General features: G+C 35.8%; 1 protein-coding gene across 4 annotated transcripts in view; it reads left to right on the top strand.

The window, feature by feature from the left end:
- Positions 1 to 19,862, top strand: part of COL4A5 (collagen type IV alpha 5 chain) — a 253,719-nt gene that overhangs the window by 99,103 nt on the left and 134,754 nt on the right. For all 4 annotated transcript variants that reach the window (XM_086386653.1, XM_086386654.1, XM_086386655.1 and 1 more), the window contains one exon: positions 15,956 to 16,015. In XM_086386653.1, the coding sequence (XP_086242779.1) occupies positions 15,956 to 16,015 (60 nt within the window). The remainder of the gene's footprint in view (positions 1 to 15,955; positions 16,016 to 19,862) is intronic.

Here is a 19,862-nt window from a genome sequence, read left to right as displayed (position 1 = left end):
CAACTGTGATTGTGGATTTGTCTATTTCTCCTTGTAAATCTGGACCGTTTAACTATATATATTTTAGGATCTTATTCGTATATACAAATTTAATTGTTTTTCTTTTAAAGTGTATTTCTTTAAAAAAAGAACAACACCTTTTTTTATTCTGAATTGAAGTGAGGCTTTTATCTTTTGTAATGTTTTTTGCCTTAAAGTCTGTTTTGTCTGAAAGCAGCATAGCTGTATGTTACTTATCAGAAGCAGAAGATATTAAGAAGAGGTGACAAGAATACACAGAACTATATCAAAAAGATCTTCATGACCCAGATAACCACGATGGTGTGATCACTCACCTAGAGCCAGACATCCTGGAATGTGAAGTCAAGTGGGCCTTAGAAAATATCACTACGAACAAAGCTAGTGGAGGTGATGGAATTCCAGTTGAGCTATTTCAAATCCTGAAAGATGATGCTGTTAAAGTGCTGCACTCAATATGCCAGCAAATTTGGAAAACTCAGCAGTGGCCACAGGACTGGAAAAGGTCAGTTTTCATTCAAATCCCAAAGAAAGGCAATGCCAAAGAATCTTCAGACTATTGCACAATTGCACTCATCTCACATGCTAGCAAAGTAATGCTCAAAATTGCTTTTGAGCTAGGCTTCAACAGTACATGAACCGTGAACTTCCAGATGTTCAAGCTGGATTCAGAAAAGGCAGAGGAACCAGAGATCAAATTGCCAACATCCACTGGATCATCGAAAAACCAAGAAAGTTCCAAAAAAACATCTACTTTTGCTTTATTGACTATGCCAAAGCCTTTGACTGTGTAAATCACAATGAACTGTGGAAAATTCTTCAACAGATGGGAATACCAGACCACCTGACCTGCCTCCTGAGAAATCTGTATGCAGGTCAGGAAGCAACAGTTAGAACTGGACATGGAATAACAGATTGGTTCCAAATAGGGAAAGGAGTATGTCAAGGCTGCATATTGTCACCCTGCTTATTTAACTTATATGCAGAATACATCATGCAAAATGCTGGGCTGAGTGAAGCACAAGCTGGAATCAAGATTGCTAGAAGAAATATCAATAACCTCAGATATTCAGATGACACCACCCTTAAGGCAGAAAGCCAAGAAGAACTAAAGAGCCTCTTGATGAAAGTGAAAGAGAAGAGTAAAAATGTTGGCTTAAAGCTCAACATTCAGAAAAGTAAGATCATGGCATCTAGTCAAATCAGATCAGATCAGACCAGATCAGTCACTCATTCGTGTCCGACTCTTTGCGACCCCATGAATCGCAGCATGCCAGGCCTCCCTGTCCATCACCAACTCCCGGAGTTCACTGAGACTCACATCCATCGAGTCAGTGATGCCACCCAGCCATCTCATCCTCTGTTGTCCCCTTCTCCTCCTGCCCCCAATCCTTCCCAGCATCAGAGTCTTTTCCAATGAGTCAACTCTTCGCATGAGGTGGCCAAAGTACTGGAGTTTCAGCTTTAGCATCATTCCTTCCAAAGAAATCCCAGGGCTGATCTCCTTCAGAATGGACTGGTTGGATCTCCTAGTCAAATCACTTCATGGCAAATAGATGGAGAAACAATGGAAACATTGAGTGACTTTATTTTTGGGTCTCCAAAATCACTGCAAATGGTGACTGCAGCCATGAAATTAAAAGACACTTGCTCCTTGGAAGAAAAGCTATGTTCAACATAGACAGCATATTAAAAAACAGAGGTCCTTCTAGTTAAAGCTATGGTTTTTCCAGTAGTCATGTATGGATGTGAGAGTTGGACTATAAACAAAGCTGAGCACCAAAGAATTGGTGCTTTTGATTTGTGATATTGGAGAAGACTCTTGAGAATCCCTTCGACTGCAAAGAGATCAAACCAGTCCATCGTAAAGGAAATCAGTTCTGAATATTCATTGGAAGGACTGATGTTGAAGCTGAAACTCCAATACTTTGGCCACCTGATGCGAAGAACTGACTCACTAGAAATGACCCTGATGCTGGGAAAGATTGGGGGCAGGAGGAGAAAGGGAAGACAGGGGATGAAATGGTTGGATGGCATCACTGACTCGATGTACGTGAGTCTCATGAGTCTCTAAGTGACTGAATTGAATTGAACATAGCTATATAAGTTTTCTTTATTATTTGAATAACTTTTCTCATCTTCTCTGAATTTTTGTTTTTGGTGTCCAAAATAGCATATGTGTTGCAGTTTACCCAGTTTTCTGCAGTCTGAGAATACTTGCCTCTTGAGTACTTTTTAAACAATGTACTTACAAACCTAACTTTTTAATAATAGTTTCAAAAAGCTGAAAGAAATTTTAATGAATTACAAATATATTTTCCCTCTAGATTCAATACCTATCATTTTGCCATATTTGCTTTATATTTTTGTATTATCTCTAACATCTGTGTGTGCATGTATTTAATGATTATATAAGTTGATTTAGTGACTTTAAAAGAAATCTTGTTTGTGTATGCACTTTTTCTAAATGATTCAGAAATAATTTTCAGACATCATGACATGTTATAAACCTGAATATCTCAGCATGTTTCATGACTTAGCAGAGGAAAAGAACATTATACTGTATCAACACATCATTATCACACTTAAAAAAGTTAACAATTTTAAAGTATAGCTTAATATTCAAGTCATATTCAAATGGTCCTTTCATAGCTGTTCATTTATGACATTTGTTTTCTTAAGTTTTTAAAAGTTCTTAAAAATCTGGAATTAAGTTTCTAAAAGTATGGGGTGGTTTGGAAGAAAAATTTCCATGGATCTCTTGTATGTCTATACATCTTGAGAAGAGAGGAACTAGCTCATCTTGAGATGAGAGGAACTAGCTCTTTGTTCTCAACTATCTTTTCAAGAATATTTATATAGTGAACACCTTGGAAAATAAAGATAGTATCTCCCTTTGGAGTGAAATCCAGATTTCTTTCCTGTCCAGTGTAGTAAAGATAAAATCTCAGAGCAATTGTCAAGAAAGCTTACTTCCCATTAGAAAATATGCAGGTTCCCTAAACACTCAATTTATTTATTGTGACAATAATGTGTATGTGAAGGCATTATCTTGTCCTCTTCATGTCAGCCTATGGGAACTGGGGCTCAGGGAAGCCTAGGCTGTTACTGTAAGTAAATAAATTATGTGTTGTCTCTAGTCAAAAAAGTTTTGTATTTTCTGACAGCATCCATGAAACTATGGCAAGCTAACTTGTTTGCTTCCAAGTAAAGAAAAATCTCAGACCCTTCACAGTTTTTGACAGAGTGGTTTTCTCACATTTTATTTTATGACACTGATTGTTAACAGCTTCACTGAGATAATTTACATACAATTTATTCACTTAAAGTTCACAGTTCAGTGGGTTTTTTGAATATTTACAGAGTTGTGTAACAATCACTCAAATTCATTTTTGAACATTTTTATCAGCCCCAAAAGAAATCCACAATCCCCATGACTCTGCAACCACCCAGACCTAGGTAACCACCAGTCTAGTTGCTGTTTCTAGAGGGCTCTCTACTCTGGACATTTCATGTAAATAGAGTCAGACAACATGTAGTATTTGGTATCTGGCTTCTTTAATTTAGCATAATGTTTTCAGAGTTCATCCATGTTTGTAGTGTACACCAGTACTTTATTCCTCTTCATTGCCAAATAATATTCCACCAGACACATATGTTTCATTTTACCTACCAGTCTATCAGTTGATGGACATTCTTTTTTTTCAATAGTTTTTAGGCAATTGTGAATACTACTATGAACATTCATGTATGTGTTTGTGTTTTGTTTCTCTTTTGCTTAGGCATATATGTAGGTGTGGAATTGCTGAGTCTAAAGGTGGAAAATTAGTTTATTAACTTGACATCTTTTTTAATATAGTCATTTACTCCTATAAATTTTCTTATAAACAGTTTTAAATGCATCTCATATGCTGTCATATTTTCTGGTTTTATTTTCATTTACTTCATAAATGGAGTAATAATATAACCTGTTATTTCTCTTCTGACCCAAAGGTTAATTTGGAACAAATTGTTTATTTTCTACATTCTTGTAAATATTCCAGTTTTCCCCTGTTACTCATTTATAATTTCATTCCATTTTCATGGAAAAACATACTTTGTTTTCAGTTCTTTTACTTTTATTGAAGTTGATTTTATAAGATTTAGCATATAAGCTATCCTGGAGAATGTCCTATGCATTCTTGAGAAGAATGTACATTATACTCTTCTCGGGTAGAGGGTTGAATAGATGTCTGTTAGGTCTAGCTGATCTATGTTGTTGTTCAAGTCCTCTATTTCCTTGTTGATTTTCTGCCTTGGTATTTTACCCATTATTGAAGACAATCCAGCTATTGTTGAATTGTCTATTTCTAACTTGTCAGTTTTTGTTTCTTGTATTTTGGGGTTCTTTTGCTAGGTGCATCTATGTTTCTACTTGTAATGTCTTTCTGATACATTGACTCTTTTATCATTATAAAATATCCTTTTTTATCTCTAGTAATGTTTTTTGTTTTATTATATATTTTGTCTGTTAGTATATCCATACAGCTTTGTTATGGTTGCTATCTTAGTTTGTGCTGTATGATAAAATACCACAAACTGTGCTGTGCTTAGTCGCTCAGCTGTGTCCGACTCTGTGACCCCATGGACTGTAGCCTGCCAAGCTCCTCTGTCCATGGGGATTCTACAGGCAAGAATACTGGAGTGGGTTGCCATTCCTTTCTCCAGGGGATCTTCCCAACCCAGAGATCATACCCATATCTTATGCATTGGCAGGTGGACTCTTTACCATCTGAGCCACCAGGGAAGCCCAAAAATGGAGTGGGTAGCTTATCCCTTCTCCAGGGGAACTTCTCAACCCAGGAATAGAACCAGGGTCTCCAGCATTGCAGGCAGATTCTTTATTAGCTGAGCTACCCAGGAAATTGAGCTACCACAAATTAGGTGGCTTATAAACAGCAGGAATGTATTTCTCACATTTCTGGAGGGTGGGATTTCTGTATCAAGCTGCCAGCATGGTCATGTTCTGGAGAGAGCCCATGTTGCAAACTGCTGACTTCTTGTATCCTCACATGACAGAAAGAGGGCTGGGTACCCTTTGGCTTCTTCTTATAAGGAAACTATCCTACTCATGAGGATCATACCCTCATGATCTAAGTATCTCCACAAAACCTCACCTCTTAATATCATAACATTGGAATTGGCATCTCAACATATGCATTTGTAGGGACAGGGAACAAATATTCAGTCCATTTCTATTGCTGTTTGGGCAGTTGTATTATTTCCATTTTTTTATGTTCAGTCTTTTTGTATGTTTTCATCCAATGTGTTCTCCTGTAGACGTCATTGGATCTTGCTTTTTTATATAGTCTGAAAATCTGAATTTTGATTGGCTTGTTTAATCCATTCACATTCAATGTTATTAATATGATTGGATTTTGTCTGCCATTTTACTTTTTGTTTTCTGTATTTCTCATCCATTTTGTTGTTTTCTTCTTCCTCTATTCCTCTTTTATTACCTTCATTTTTGAGTGGATATTTTCTAGTTTAATACAAAATTTGCTTTAATGTTTTTCTTCACTGTGTTTTTTTTTTTTTAGTTTTCTTTATGGTTGCTCTAGGGCTTATGGGTATCATAACCTATCATAATCTACTTAAAATATAGCAACTGAATTCCACTAAAATATAGAAATATTACTTCTATGGTGCTTTATTCTTTTTTCCTCCTATTATTATACATATTACATCTTTGTATGTTAGAAACTTAAAAATATTTTAATTGAAATTAGAATGTTGTATAACTTTATGTCTTTAAAGAAACTGAGAAAAGCAAGGAAAGGAAGTATAAATAGTTTATTATACTGAACTTCTTATTTAACTTTTCCGGGTTTTTTGTTCATTTGAATTCACATTATTAACTGTTGTAAATTATTTCAATACTTTGCTCTCATGACCTCCTTGGTTATGTTATTGTCAAATATGTTACCTTTCAATATGTTATAGGCCCATCCCATTATACCATATGTTTTATGTAATTGAATTTTAAGTCAGTTAAGAGAAGAAAGATATAGAAATATGCATTTTTACTGCCTTTTACAGTTATATGTGCTGTGCCATGCTCAGTTGCTCAGTCATGTCCAGCTCTTTGTGACCCCATGGACTGTAGCCCACCAGGCCCTTCTGTCCATGGAATTTTCCAGGCAAGAACACTGGAGTGGGTTGACATTCCTGTCTCCAGGTGATCTTCCCAACCCAGGGGGGATTGAACCCACATCCCCTGCATTTCAGGTGGATTCTTTACCACTGAGCCACTTGGGGAGCCCTTACAATTATATAGTTGTGTCTAACAGCATTCCTTTTCTTTCTTCCTGTGGCTTCAAATTACTGTCTGGATTCACTTTTTTTCAGCATGAACAATTTCCTATAGTAGTTTATGTAGAGCATGTCTGATTGCAATAAAATCTGTTTGTTTTTGTTTATCTGGGAATGTCTTTGTTTCACCTTTGTGTTCCAAAGATAGCTTTGCTGGATATAAGATTCTTGGTTAATAGTTTTTGTCTTTGAGTACTTTTAATATGCCATCCCAGTGTCTTTGGGCATCCGTTGTTTCTGAGATGTTATTTGTTAATCTTTCTGGAATTCAGTGCTAGAGAATGCCATTTTTCTCTTGCTGCTTTCAAAACTTTTTCATTGTCCTTGTTTTTGAATATTTTTACCATATTATGTATGTAGTTCATTTTTAGCCATTATTTCTTCTATTCTTTTTTCTTGGCTGTATTGGGTGTTTGTTGCTATGCACAGGCTTTTCTGTAGTTGTGGCAAGCAGGGGCTACTCTCTAAATTGCCATGTGCAGACATCTCATTGTGGTGGCTTTTTTTGTGGCAAAGCATGGGCTCTAGAGCATGAGGGCTTAAGCTGTTGCAGCACATGGGCTCTGTAGTTGTGACTAGTGGGCTTAGCTGCCCTGTGGCATGTGGGGTCTTCCTGGACTAGGGATTGAACCTGTGTCCCTTGCATTGGCAGGTGGACTCTTAACCACTGGCCACTAGGGAAGTCCTCTTCTATTATTTTTTCTCCTACTTATTCTGTCTCTTCTCATTCTGTTACTCTCATTACATGTAAGATGATGCCCTCAATGATGCTCTATACTTCTCTGAGGTTCTGTTTATTTTTGTTCCTCATTTTCCTTCCTGTTGTTCAGGTTGTGTGATTGTTACCATCTATTTTAAAGTTCATTGATTGTTTCTTCTACCAGTTCAAATATACTATTGAGCCCTCTAATGAATTTTTCTTTTTAGTTTTCTTTTATTTTTCAACTCCAGAATTCCATTTGTTCTTTTAAGTATGTTTCTTTATTGATATTATCTATTAGTTGAGATGTTACCATTATACTTTACTTCTTTAAACATTGTTTCCTTTAATTCTTTGAACATATTTGTATAATGGGTGCTTTGACATTTTTGTGCACTAATTTTATCATCTCAGCCCTGTGAAAAGTAGTTCTATTGCTTGTTTTTTCCCCTTTTGTATGGGATACTTTCCTGTTTCTTTATATGTCTTACTGTCTTTTGTTGAAATGTGGACATTTTAGGTAATGTATTTTAGCCAATCTGATTATTGATTCTCCTCCTCTCCAGGGCTTGTTGCTTGCTTGTCCATTTTTTTTCAACGAGTTTGCTAGACTATTTGATTAAGGTCTCTTTCCCCAAAATGGTACAGCATCTCATGTCACTACCCAAAGGTTGTAGCCTTAGACATGTCCACAGTCACCTTGATATGACTGTGTATTTATCAGGGATCTCTTTGATGGTTTTTTCCCCTGCTCTCTTTCTTAAGGTGATTTCCTTTGTTGGTATCTTACCCAGCTATAAACCTTCACTGATGACTTACTAGTGGCTGTATTGTTTTTGACAGTGTCTTTGGGCATGCATGGGGCTTCCCTTGTAGCTCAGTTGGTAAAGAATCTTCCTGCAGTGCAGGAGACCCAGGTTTGATCCCTGGATTGGGAAGATCCCCCAGAGAAGGAAATGGCAACCCACTCCAGTATCCTTGCCTGGAAAATCCCATGGAGAGAGGAGCCTGGTGGGCTGCAGTCCATGGGGTCACAAAGAGTTGGGGCACGACTGAGCAACTAACACTTACTTACTTGGGCACGCATTGCTCCGGGTTCTGACAGTTAATTTAGGGCCTGTTTCAGAAGTTAATCTTTGAAGCCAAATCTTTGAGACTTGTTCTAGTCTCAGGGCTCTTCTTATTTTTCTCTTTCTCCAATTATCTTTGGTAAATTGTAACTGATTTGTGGTTTGACTTGTTCTCATGGAGGTAACTGCCTCTTCTTAATTGCTTGCCACCAAAATTTCTGTTGTCTTTGCCCTTTGGTTTAAAATTCCCCACATCTGTTCCAGGTAAAGTCAGGTCCCTTAGGGAGATCTTCAGAGATCTTTGTTTTTATGGTCTCCCTACCTGTCAACTGACCCACCCACGCAAAATCTCTGTGACTTCTCCAGAACTGATAGTAGACGAAGTGACCCTCTTTTTTAGAGTGACACCCTGCATTGTGAACAGGGCACTGAGAAGGACAGTAACATCTGGTCTCCTCAGCTTGATTACACTAGCATCAGCTTTTGTTCTACGAGTGACTGAGTCCAGTACTCTTAGCCTGCCATGCAAGAGCTTAGATCTTTTATCTTATGAGTTGGGACTGTGTGGAAGAGAAGAATCACAAAACTCAACTGTTCTTGCTTGGAGTACTTCTGTAGTTTGGAACTGGGCATTACTGTAATGCTCAACTGGGTGATGGAGGGAGAAGGAGCTCTGCATTCATGTCTGCTTCCCACCTTGTGTGGAGCTTTTGTCAAACTCAGCAGGGCAGGAGGAGAGGAAAGGAGTGGGTCATGGCTAAAATGCCATACATTCTTTCTATTCAGACTGAAATTTAGTAAATTTTGTTGAATAAGTGTTTCTTCATTTGCTGTAGGTTTTTCAGATAATATCCAGAATTTTTTTTTCTAAATTTCATCATTTATTGTTGTTTCCTTAGGGAGATGATTCATAGAGTTCCTCAAGCTCTCATTTACAAAGTCATCTCTCTCATGGCATGGCACTGAGTTTTTGAATAGTCCATCATAGTTTTTTTCTATAATGTACCGTATTCCAGATTTGTCTGATTATTTCATCACAGTGTGCCATTGTATTGTCTTTTCTAAGATAGCACTTTCTGTTTCTGTCTTTCTCTTTTGTCTTCTTTTGGATTTTAGTATTGTCCTTTCTCTAATAATGTGGAAAACTTGGCTTCTTTTATGGTTTATCCTAGAAATTAGAATTCCTATATTGTATGCTTATCATATCAAAGTCTAAAGTAATCAATGTCCATATTTGTTTTTTACAGTTACAAGGACATTAGGATCTTTAACTTCACTCATCCTCTCCTGACTTATATTATTTTATCACAGTTTTTATGTTAGTATTGTATTTTTGAGCACTGCATCTATTTTTATAATTTTGTTTTATAGTTAGTATTGTTTAAAATTCAACCACAAGTGTATTACTTTTTCTCTTATTTCCATTTTGTATTTTAAACCTTCTAATTCATTTGTATTTCCTTTCTTACACAGGAGAAGATATTTAAAAGGTTTAAATTTCCTTTTGTGAGGTCCTGCTGGGGGCATCCTTTCTCAGTTTCTGTTTGTCTAGAAATGAAATGTATTTTCACTGGGTATAAACTATGGGTTGACAGTTTTCTTCGTATTAAAGGCGCAATTTCATGGTATTCTGTCTTCTGTTGAATATCTGAGAACTTATCTGTAAATTAATTGTCACCCATTTGAAGGCAGTCTATCTTGCTTTTATTGATGCTTTGAAGGGCTTTTTTGTTTCTTGGCTTTATGTTCTGAAGTAACCCTATTTTGCATCTAGTTTGGGGTTCGATTTTTCTTCCATTGGATCTGCTAGACTTCTAGACTCACAGATGTCTTTAATTAGCTCTTAAAAACTTTCCACCATTATCTCCACTATTGGCTCTGCCCCATTCCCTCTTTTACCTCTTCTTTCTATAACCCAAATTACCTGTTTGCTATACTACCTCACTCTTTCTTCCATGGCTCTTAACTATTCTTTTACATTTCTCATATGTTTCATCTCCATGTTACATTATAGATCATTGCTTTTCACTTTAATTGTTTTAACTTTACTAAGTCTATCTTCAGCTGTTATCTAGTCTGCTGTGAAGCTCATCCATTGAGTTTTAAATATCATAGTTTTTACTTTTAGAATTTATATTTCAGTTTAGCTGTTACCTTTTTTACATGATTTCCTTTATTGTCTTAAAGTTAAAAATCTTTCATCATTGTAAAAATAGTCATTATAATTCTAATATTTGAAATCTTTGCTGAATAGTTTCTGTTGTGACATGTTTCTCCTGATTTTTGCTTATGGTATTTTGCTTCCTTGTATGCTTAGTGATTTTTGAATGTGAGTGCTTATTTTCCTCTCAAAAAGGATTTTTTTTTAATTCTCTGAAGTTTAATATGAACATATGCTCTTCTATGGGCTTCCCAGGTGGCACAGTGGTAAAAGAATCTGCCTGCCAATGCAGGGGACGTGGCCTCTCTGAGTCAGGAAGATGCATGAGGAGGAAATAAAATGCACTCAAGTGTTTTTGCCTGAAGAATTTCATGGACAGAGGAGCCTGGCAGGCTACAGTTCATGTTCCATAGGGTTGCAAAGAGTTGAACACTGCTAAGCACACACACATGCTCTTCTGCATAGGATTTATATGCATTTCTGTCCAGACTCTAGGAGGTTGAAGCAGTTTGAGTCCACTCTAAAAAAATTTACAGTTTGAAATTAGTGGGCCACCCAGCTAAATGCTAACTTGAGTTGCAAATCTGCACGATGGCCAGCTTGTGGTTATAGTTTTTCAAGGATATTTTCCCCTTGTTCTTCTTGTTGAGATCCAAAATATCTTTTTCTTAAAATTCTCTGGAGTTATTTTGTATATGGTTCTCTCTTACACTAAAAACAAGAATCTCAAATTCCCCAAGTCTAGTAAATGCCCTTGGGGCAAAAGTAGTTTTCTGTGGTCAGTTTATTGGAGTTTTTCCCCCTTAGATTTTGGCCTGATAAATCCTATTGTGCTTCTCTTGGAGGTTTTTAAGATATTTTTACATTCTTTTCAAGCATAAAAGTTTTTTTTTTTTTTAACTGTCTTGATACCTAACTCCATTATTGGTATATTATTTCTCTGTGCCATTATTTTGTAGTATATATCTCAGATCATCTGAAGCAAAATCACCTAGAAATGTTTATTAGAATTTTAGGTTCTGATAGCCAACCTCAAGCTTACTGAAACCAAATCTTTAGGATGGGGTCCTAGTATCTGAATTTCTGTGAGGTTTTATAAATGATCCTAATGCATACAGAAGTTTGCTTTTATTTATACTTTTAATCTTATTTTTTTTACTGTAGGACCCTGAAATCTAAATTTATTGTTTTTTTTTTTATACTTACCCAGCATCAAGGTTAACGGCCCATTATTTTTACATCTATTTCATAGTAGTGTTAGTCACTCAGTCGTGTCCAACTCTTTGTGATCCCACAGACCATAGGAATCACCAGGCTCCTCTGTCCATAGGATTCTCCAGGTAAGAATACTGGAGTGGGTTGCCATTCCCTTCTCCAGAGGATCTTCCTAACCCAGTGATTGAACCCAGTTCTCCTGTATTGCAGTCAGATTCTTTACCATTTGAGCTACAGGGAAGACCTATCTATTTCATATTCCAACTTTTATCATATAGTAAACGTGTGTGTGTCTGTGTATGTATATCTGTATCTGGCCTTTGTATTTTGGATAATTGAGCTGCCTATTCTTTGAGCAATACCATACTGTTTTAATTATTGTATCTTCATGATATGTTTTATTATGTGATAATAAAAAATATTTTTTACTTTTTATTATTTTCTCCCACACTAAAAAGTGTACAACATTGCTATAGTTGCACTGGTTTTCTTGCTTCAACAGTCTTCAGTGACTTTGTAGAATAGTTTTTCCAAAGTTTTGAAAGTTTTTTTTTTAAACTTAACTCCTATAGTACTTTTCCCCTATGGATTTAAGAAGTCATTTAAACTGAGGTACTTAATATTGTTTTTTGTTCACAAAAATTTGTATTATAATTTTATTGCTTAGCATGGCCATTTTGCTCTAGATATATTTCTACTGCATTTTTTAAAATTGGAGTGTAGCTATTTACATTTTCTGCAGAGCCATTAGGGATACTCCCAAAGCTCAAAGAAAGTCTCTTAAGTTTGATAACAATTATTGATTATACAATTCATTTTCACTCGGTAAATCCTACTGAATCACAGACTATAAAAGCTGGAAAATACCTAAAGATATTATATTGTCTATCTCTATAATTTTACCAACAAGAAACCTGAACTCTAGGGTATAGGAATGACTTATCTGTAGTCACGTAGTGAATCAGTTCCTGAGGTAACATCAGGATGTATTTGTTGCATCTTGGAGCTTTTTCTCTTCCTGTTGTATGCTATATCATTATTGCATTATATTAAGTATTCTTTTCATTTGTTTGGGTCTGATTTGTTTTGTTTCACTAGATTGGAAGTTCCTTAAAGGCAGCACTCATTAATTTTTTTGTACAACTCAGCCCTAATATTGTGCTTGGTTCTTATTAAGCACCTAATCAGTATTGATAGATGTTGATAAAAAATTAATTGTTCCATTAAACAGATGTCAAATTGAACCTATTTCCTTGTGAGCATCACAGTTATAACTATAAGAAAAGTGGCATCTAGTGGTTGGTTTGTGTATTACAGTTTCCTTTTGTTTCTTGAACTGAGTACTGGAGTCATTTTCATAACCTGCTGCTGCTGCGTCGCTTGAGTCGTTTCCGACTGTGTGCGACCCCAGAGACGGCAGCCTACCAGGCTCCCCTGTCCCTGGGATTCTCCAGGCAAGAACACTGGAGTGGGTTGCCATTTCCTTCTCCAATGCATGAAAGTGAAAAGTGAAAGTGAAGTCGCTCAGTCCTTTTCAACTCTTAGCGACCCCATGGACTGCAGCCTACCAGGCTCCTCCGTCCATGGGATTTTCCAGGCAAGAGTACTGGAGTGGGGTGCCATTGCCACCTAGGTGCAATAAATAGAATATAAATTAAATGTTCAAATTGAATTGAAGGAGATTTTTCTGTAGCCACCAGATGTTTCAAGCAGTGACCTCTCTAAAGTATAACCACATGTTAAGTTATAAAGAAGTGCAAAATGATAAGATTATTAATTTTTAGAAAATTTTTGTATAAAATCACTTCCAAAATGGGATGCATGACTAAAGTTTTATTGTTTGTTTATAAATCTTATTACAAGTTGAAGGATATTGTTGGATACTGAAAAGTCAGAAATGCAATTATAAAGACAAGTTGCATACTATCTTCTCCATATTGATGAAATCCTATTAGGTTGTTGCTTTGAATTATTTTCAAGAACTTAGTTTATATTTTAAAAAGGTAGAACTCCTTCAATTAAAAAAAATTTAACTGTGCTATAGTTGATTTACAATATAAGTTTCAGGTGTACAACCTAGTGATGCACAATTTTAAAATTTATACTGCATTTATAGTTGTTAAAAAATATTGGCTATATTCCTTGTGTTGTTCAATATATACTGGTAGCTTATTTAGTTGATACATAATAGCTTGTACTTCTTAATCCCCATCTCTATCTCCCTTCTCCCCTCTTCTTTCCCTCCACTGGTAACTACTAATTTGTTTTCTATATCTGAGTTTATTTCCTTTTTTGCTATATATACTAGTTTGTTTTACTTTTTAGATTCCACATATAAGTGAAAATATTCAATATTATGGGCTTCCCTGGTGGCTCAGATGGTAAAGAATCTTCCTGCAATGCCAGAGACCCAAGTTTGATCCCTGAGTCAGGAAGATCCCCTGGAAAAGGAAATGACAACCCACTCCAGCACTCTTGCCTGGGAAATTCCATGGATAAAGGAGCCTGGTGGGCTACAGTCCATGGGGTCACAAAGAGTCAGACATGACTGAGCAACTAACACACACACACACACACATGCAGTATTATAAATATATACATATATAATATATAACATACAGATAATACATAAAAAGAACTGTTAATGATAGATGACAATAGAATATCACACCATCTTTTACTTACAAAACCAAAAATCTATGCAAATATATTTACATTTATAATGCAAAGTCAAAGGTTAATTCTTAGATTTACAGTCATTTTTGATTATCACTATCCTTTACTCCTCCATTAATGCATGTAATTGAATGCTCTTAATATGCACAGTCTAATTCAGTGAATATAACTACTCTCATGAATCAATAAATTCTAAAATTTTTAAGTTTTACTTTGGAATCTAGAATTCATGTTTGCACAGAACACTACTAAATATCCTAACGTCTGTTCCTGACACATTGTAATGTAATATTTATGTATGGGATTATCCTACCCATTAGAGAGCAGTGATACACTGTCTTTGTATCACTGCCTGCATCTAACATAACCAAGTGGCTGGCACATAACAGGTGATCAATATGTATTTGTTGAATTAGTTATATATGTTTGAATGAGCTGTGCCTTATTCAGTATTAACACCTAACATGTTTTCTGACTTCTTATAATGCTCAGTTTATGTTTGATGAATAAGTAAGTCTGAATAAGTCTATTTAACCTGTAATGTAGTTGATACATAACACTAAAGCCAGAGTGTATAACTTAATCACCTATGAATAATTATAGACATATAACAGTTTCATTAGAAATGTCAAATGCACATCTTTTATTGAAACAGCTTTTTGCAATGTGAGTGGGAGATTTCCCCCAATATCAAGCTATTATTATTTGCTGTTATAATTAGGAAAAGGAGTTCTGGCGTGAGAGTGACTTCTAGTTGTGGCTGAGTGTGTTAGGAGTTTTAAATAGAAGGACAAGGTTAGTACTTTGATAAGAATTGGGGAAGGTACTATGGTAATGATTGGAGTAAAGGAAAGCGTGGAATGTTGGGAAGGAGGTTACAGTACATTTTAAATCATAGCCTCCCAAGGCTGAACATTATAAACATTTATGTATTTATATCACATAAAAATTTCTTTTATTTGATGAGGAGCACAACCCCTTATTTTACATAAATGGTGAACTATCTACATATGTTAAACTAATTACTATTTGTTTTTCTAAGCAGTTCAACTTCATGCAAGAGTAAAGGATAGATCGGGATGGCAGACATCATCTGTTGTCTTCTTGTCCTAAGGTTCTTATTTTGGAGAAGGATATTTTTCTGGCTCCAGTACTTCAGTTCCTAGTATGAGAGAATGAGCTTGTTAGTAGTGGCTGTTTAAGACACCTAGGCTCTGGGAACAGCATCTGAAGTAAAGCTTGGAGGTATTAGAGACTAAGCTACTAGTGATGAAAGAGTGGAAACAATGGAAAGAAAGGTGGTAAAAGGTAGCATATATTTCATGCCCCTGATTGCTGATGAATGCTGAAAAGCAAGGGACTTTAAGTGGCAGTCATCTTTGGCAAGTTGCCAAAGACTTTGCTAACATAGATTGAGAGGTAATTTCTTACAAGTGATGTTAGGAGAAAAAAAGGAGTTCCTTAGAGCTGAAAATCATATTAAAGGGAAGTTGTATGGATTTTTTTCATTTATAAAAAGACATTTTTCACTTTATAAGTATTGTATTTTCTCATTTTAAAGAGTTCAAACAGAAATGTATACAATAAAAGATGGATGATTCCTCAGAGATAAACATTGTCTATAGTTTAGTATTTATCCTTTTAGATATTTTTATGGTAGTTGTTTTAAAAGTTTGGATTGTTGAATTCATCTGAGCCATAAGTCAGAGTCTGGTTTTTAGGTTCATATTTAATGATTTTCCTCCCTCTTTCTCTTCCTTATAGGCTTGCTATGGGTGTTCTCCAGGATCAAAGTGTGACTGTAGTGGTATAAAAGGAGAAAAGGTAAGATATGAGTTAATCCTTCAAAAATTTAGAAAACCAATAAAATACTGATTTTAATTAAAAAAATAGGACTTCCACCCCAGCATATAATTAAAATGAATATAATAAAATAAATAGATAAATATAATTAAGTAAAATGAATTTTACTATGCTTCTTATTTTAGATTACTATAGGGATTAGGCTATATCTCAGAAGTCAGCAAACACTTTCTGTAAAGAGCCAGATAGCAAATGTTTTAGGCTTTTTGAGCTACATAAGGTCTCTGTCACATGTTTTTCTCCTTTTTAAAAAATAGTCCTTTAGTAGTGTTAAAAAGATTTTTAGCTTTTAGGACTATACAAAATGGGCTTCTGACTGCATTTGGCCTGATAACTATAGTCTGCCAATCTCTGATGCATCTTGTAATCACTGACTTAATAGGCAAAAGAAAGTAAAAACAACATTAAGGAACAAAATATTTATCAGGCTACTAATCTATGCTAGACACTAGGCAATTTCATGTATTTTTATCTAGTCCATGTAAGTTAATGATTGCTGCATCTCTACTTTCATCTTACTTTTCTCATAACAGCGTCCTTACTGTGTAGATATGATGATTACAAAGTATTAGTGATGATTAAATAGCACAAATCTAGCTACTATGAATCAGTGACTGACACTGAAATTAGATGTGTTTAAAAAGGGATAGTACCTTACAAAGAATTGTACTGGGGGAAGGTGATCATACTCTAGTCTTCATTCTTTGGGACTCAATATTTTTGAATGAATAACTGAATGTTACTAATTATATAAGAAAAAGTTCAGGACAGTATCTTGAGCATATTCCGTTTAGGCATATAGAAGGTACACTAGCATATTAAAGGGGTTTAAAAGTCCTGGAGTAAAGAAACCTATTTGTTTTGCAAAGTTATTTATTTAACCCATGTTCCTTCCAACAGAACACCTATTAATAATAATTGAAGAGTGTTATACAGAACCATTATTTGAGTAACATTAGTTTGAGGGGAGTAGTTTTATGGTAAAGGTAATTTCTGTAGTGGTAAAAAGACCAAGAGGGATTCATTCTGACATTAGTGGAATGCCTTTTATCAGATTAACTCTTAAGAAGTGAACATTCTGGACAAAATATAACAACTATTTAATAGCATAGGAGAGTGACCAAAGTAGGAAAACAGTAGAGCAAATTCTGCCTCTTAAAGAAGGGAAGTACAGTGGGCATGTTTGCACTTATGTACCTTTTTATCCTGGGTATACCTTTCAGTCTGCATGGCAACGGATGGTAAGATGGCAGACAGAAAACCACAGTCCTAGTGGCTTGAGAAGTCAAGGACAGAATTGAGGATGCCAGAATGGCTATAAAATGATGGGAGATATGCTGGAATGGAGAGAGTTACAGAATGGAGAGCCCAAATATCTGCTTGCAAATGTCACCAAAATACTTGGTTGAACCTTGAACTTTATATGTATACAGGAGGATTCATTCAACCCAGCAGAAAGGAACGCTTAAAGGCCTCAATAAGGCAACACAGATTTAACTGCTGTCCATTGAAAGGAAAATGGAGTTTTAAGTGTTAATTCAGCCGAGTTAGCTATTTCCTAAAACAAATATTCAGTACTTTTCAGACAATATAAAAGAATCCAGGATGTGTGTACATATTAAGTACAATGTCCAGTATGCAATTAAAACTTGCTAGACACTAACACAGCAAGATCTGTGAAGTAACAAGTAAAAGTGACCCATAGTCAAGAAAAAGACCAATAAATGAAAACTAACTCTGCAATGACACAGATGTTAGAATTTTTAGACAACTGATTACAAAGTAAGTATTCAGTTCAGTACAGTCGCTCAGTCATGTCCAACTCTTTGCGACCCCATGAATCGCAGCACGCCAGGCCTCCCTGTCCATCACCAACTCCTGGAGTTCACTCAAACTCACATCCATTGAGTCGGTGATGCCATCCAGCCATCTCATCCTCTGTCATCCCCTTCTCCTACTGCCCCCAATCCCTCCCAGCATCAGAGTCTTTTCTAATGAGTCAACTCTTCGCATGAGGTAGCCAAAGTACTGGAGTTTCAGCTATAGCATCATTCCTTCCAAAGAAATCCCAGGGCTGATTTCCTTCAGAATGGACTGGTTGGATCTCCGTGCATTCCAAAGGACTCTCAAGAGTCTTCTCCAACACCACGTTTCAAAAGCATCAATTCTTTGGTGCTCAGCTTTCTTCACAGTCCAACTCTCACATCCATACATAACCACTGGAAAAACCATAGCCTTGACTAGACGGACCTTTGTTGGCAAAGTAATGTCTCTGCTTTTCAATATGCTGTCTAGGTTGGTCATAACTTTCCTTCCAAGTAGTAAGCGTCTTTTAATTTTATGGCTGCAGTCACCATCTGTAGTGATTTTTGAGCCCCCAAAAATAAAGTCTGACACTGTTTCCACTGTTTCCCCATTATTTCCCATGAAGTGATGAGATCAGATGGCATGATCTTTGTTTCTGAATGTTAAGCTTTAAGCCAACTTTTTCATTCTCCTCTTTCACTTTCATCAAGAGGCTCTTAAGTTCCTCTTCACTTTCTGCCGTAAGGGTGGTGTCATCTGCATATCCGAGGTTCTTGATATTTCTCCCAGCAATCTTGATTCCAGCTTGTACTTCTTCCAGCCCAGCGTTTCTTATGATGTACTCTGCATAGAAGTTAAATAAGCAGGGTGACAGTACACAGCCTTGATGTGTTCCTTTCCCTATTTGGAACCAGTCTGTTGTTCCATGTCCAGTTCTAAGACCTGCATACAGATTTCTCAAGAGGCAGGTCAGGTGGTCTGGTATTCCCATCTCTTTCAGAATTTTCCACAGTTTATTGTGATCCACACAGTCAAAGGCTTAGGCATAGTCAATAAAGCAGAAGTAGATGTTTTTCTGGAACTCTCTTGCTTTTTCGATGATCCAGTGGATGTTGGCAATTTGATCTCTGGTTCCTCTGCCTTTTCTGAAACTAGCTTGAACATCTGGAAGTTCACAGTTCATGTATTGCTGAAGCCTGGCTTGAAGAATTTTGAGCATTACTAGCATGTGAGATGAGTGCAATTGTTGCTGATGATTAAATAGTATAAACCTATGAATCAATGACTGACAGTGAAATTAAATAATTAAAAATGGAGAGTAATTTAAAGCAGATAGGATAAATATATTTGTTGGTTTAAAGGGAACTCTGCTAATAATAAGTGAACAGATAGAGAATCATAACAGAGCACTGGAAATTGTGTAAAAAGAAAGCAAGGAAAGCAAAATATGAGAAAGAACCATTTACCAGATGGGCTTTTAACAGCAGAATGAAGTAGACTGAAGAAAGATGGACAAATAACTTGAGAAACACACATTACCTAACACTAACCAACTAAGTAATTAAATGAAACAAAATATGAATAGCTCTATATCTACTAAGGAAATTTAATTATCAAACCCTTCCCACACTCACATAAAAATTCTAGTGCAGAAGTTTTCACTGAGGAATTATATGAAGCATTTATGTAAGAAACAATATCAGTCTTTCATAAACTCAGACAGTGGAGGGATAAGGACTGATGTCCAACTAATTTTATGAAACAAATACGCCCTAAAACCAAACCAAAGACAAAAGTTAAAAATCATTAAACTATAGCTCATTAATAGAGCTGAAGAAATGAAGAACAAAATTTTAGCAAATCAGATCCAGTGGTGTATAAAGCAGATAATATGTCCTTACCAAGTGGGGTTTATGCAAGTAATGCATGGTAGGTTTAATATTTGAAAATCAAAAATTATAATTCACCATGTTAAAAAACTAAATAAAAATTTTAAACATAA

The sequence above is a fragment of the Bos grunniens genome, chromosome X (genome assembly GCF_055505025.1).
Source record: "Bos grunniens cultivar Pamir isolate PY7600 chromosome X, Bosgru_T2T1.0, whole genome shotgun sequence".
NCBI lineage: Eukaryota > Metazoa > Chordata > Mammalia > Artiodactyla > Bovidae > Bos > Bos grunniens.
This window is presented reverse-complemented; position numbering and strand designations above follow the sequence as displayed.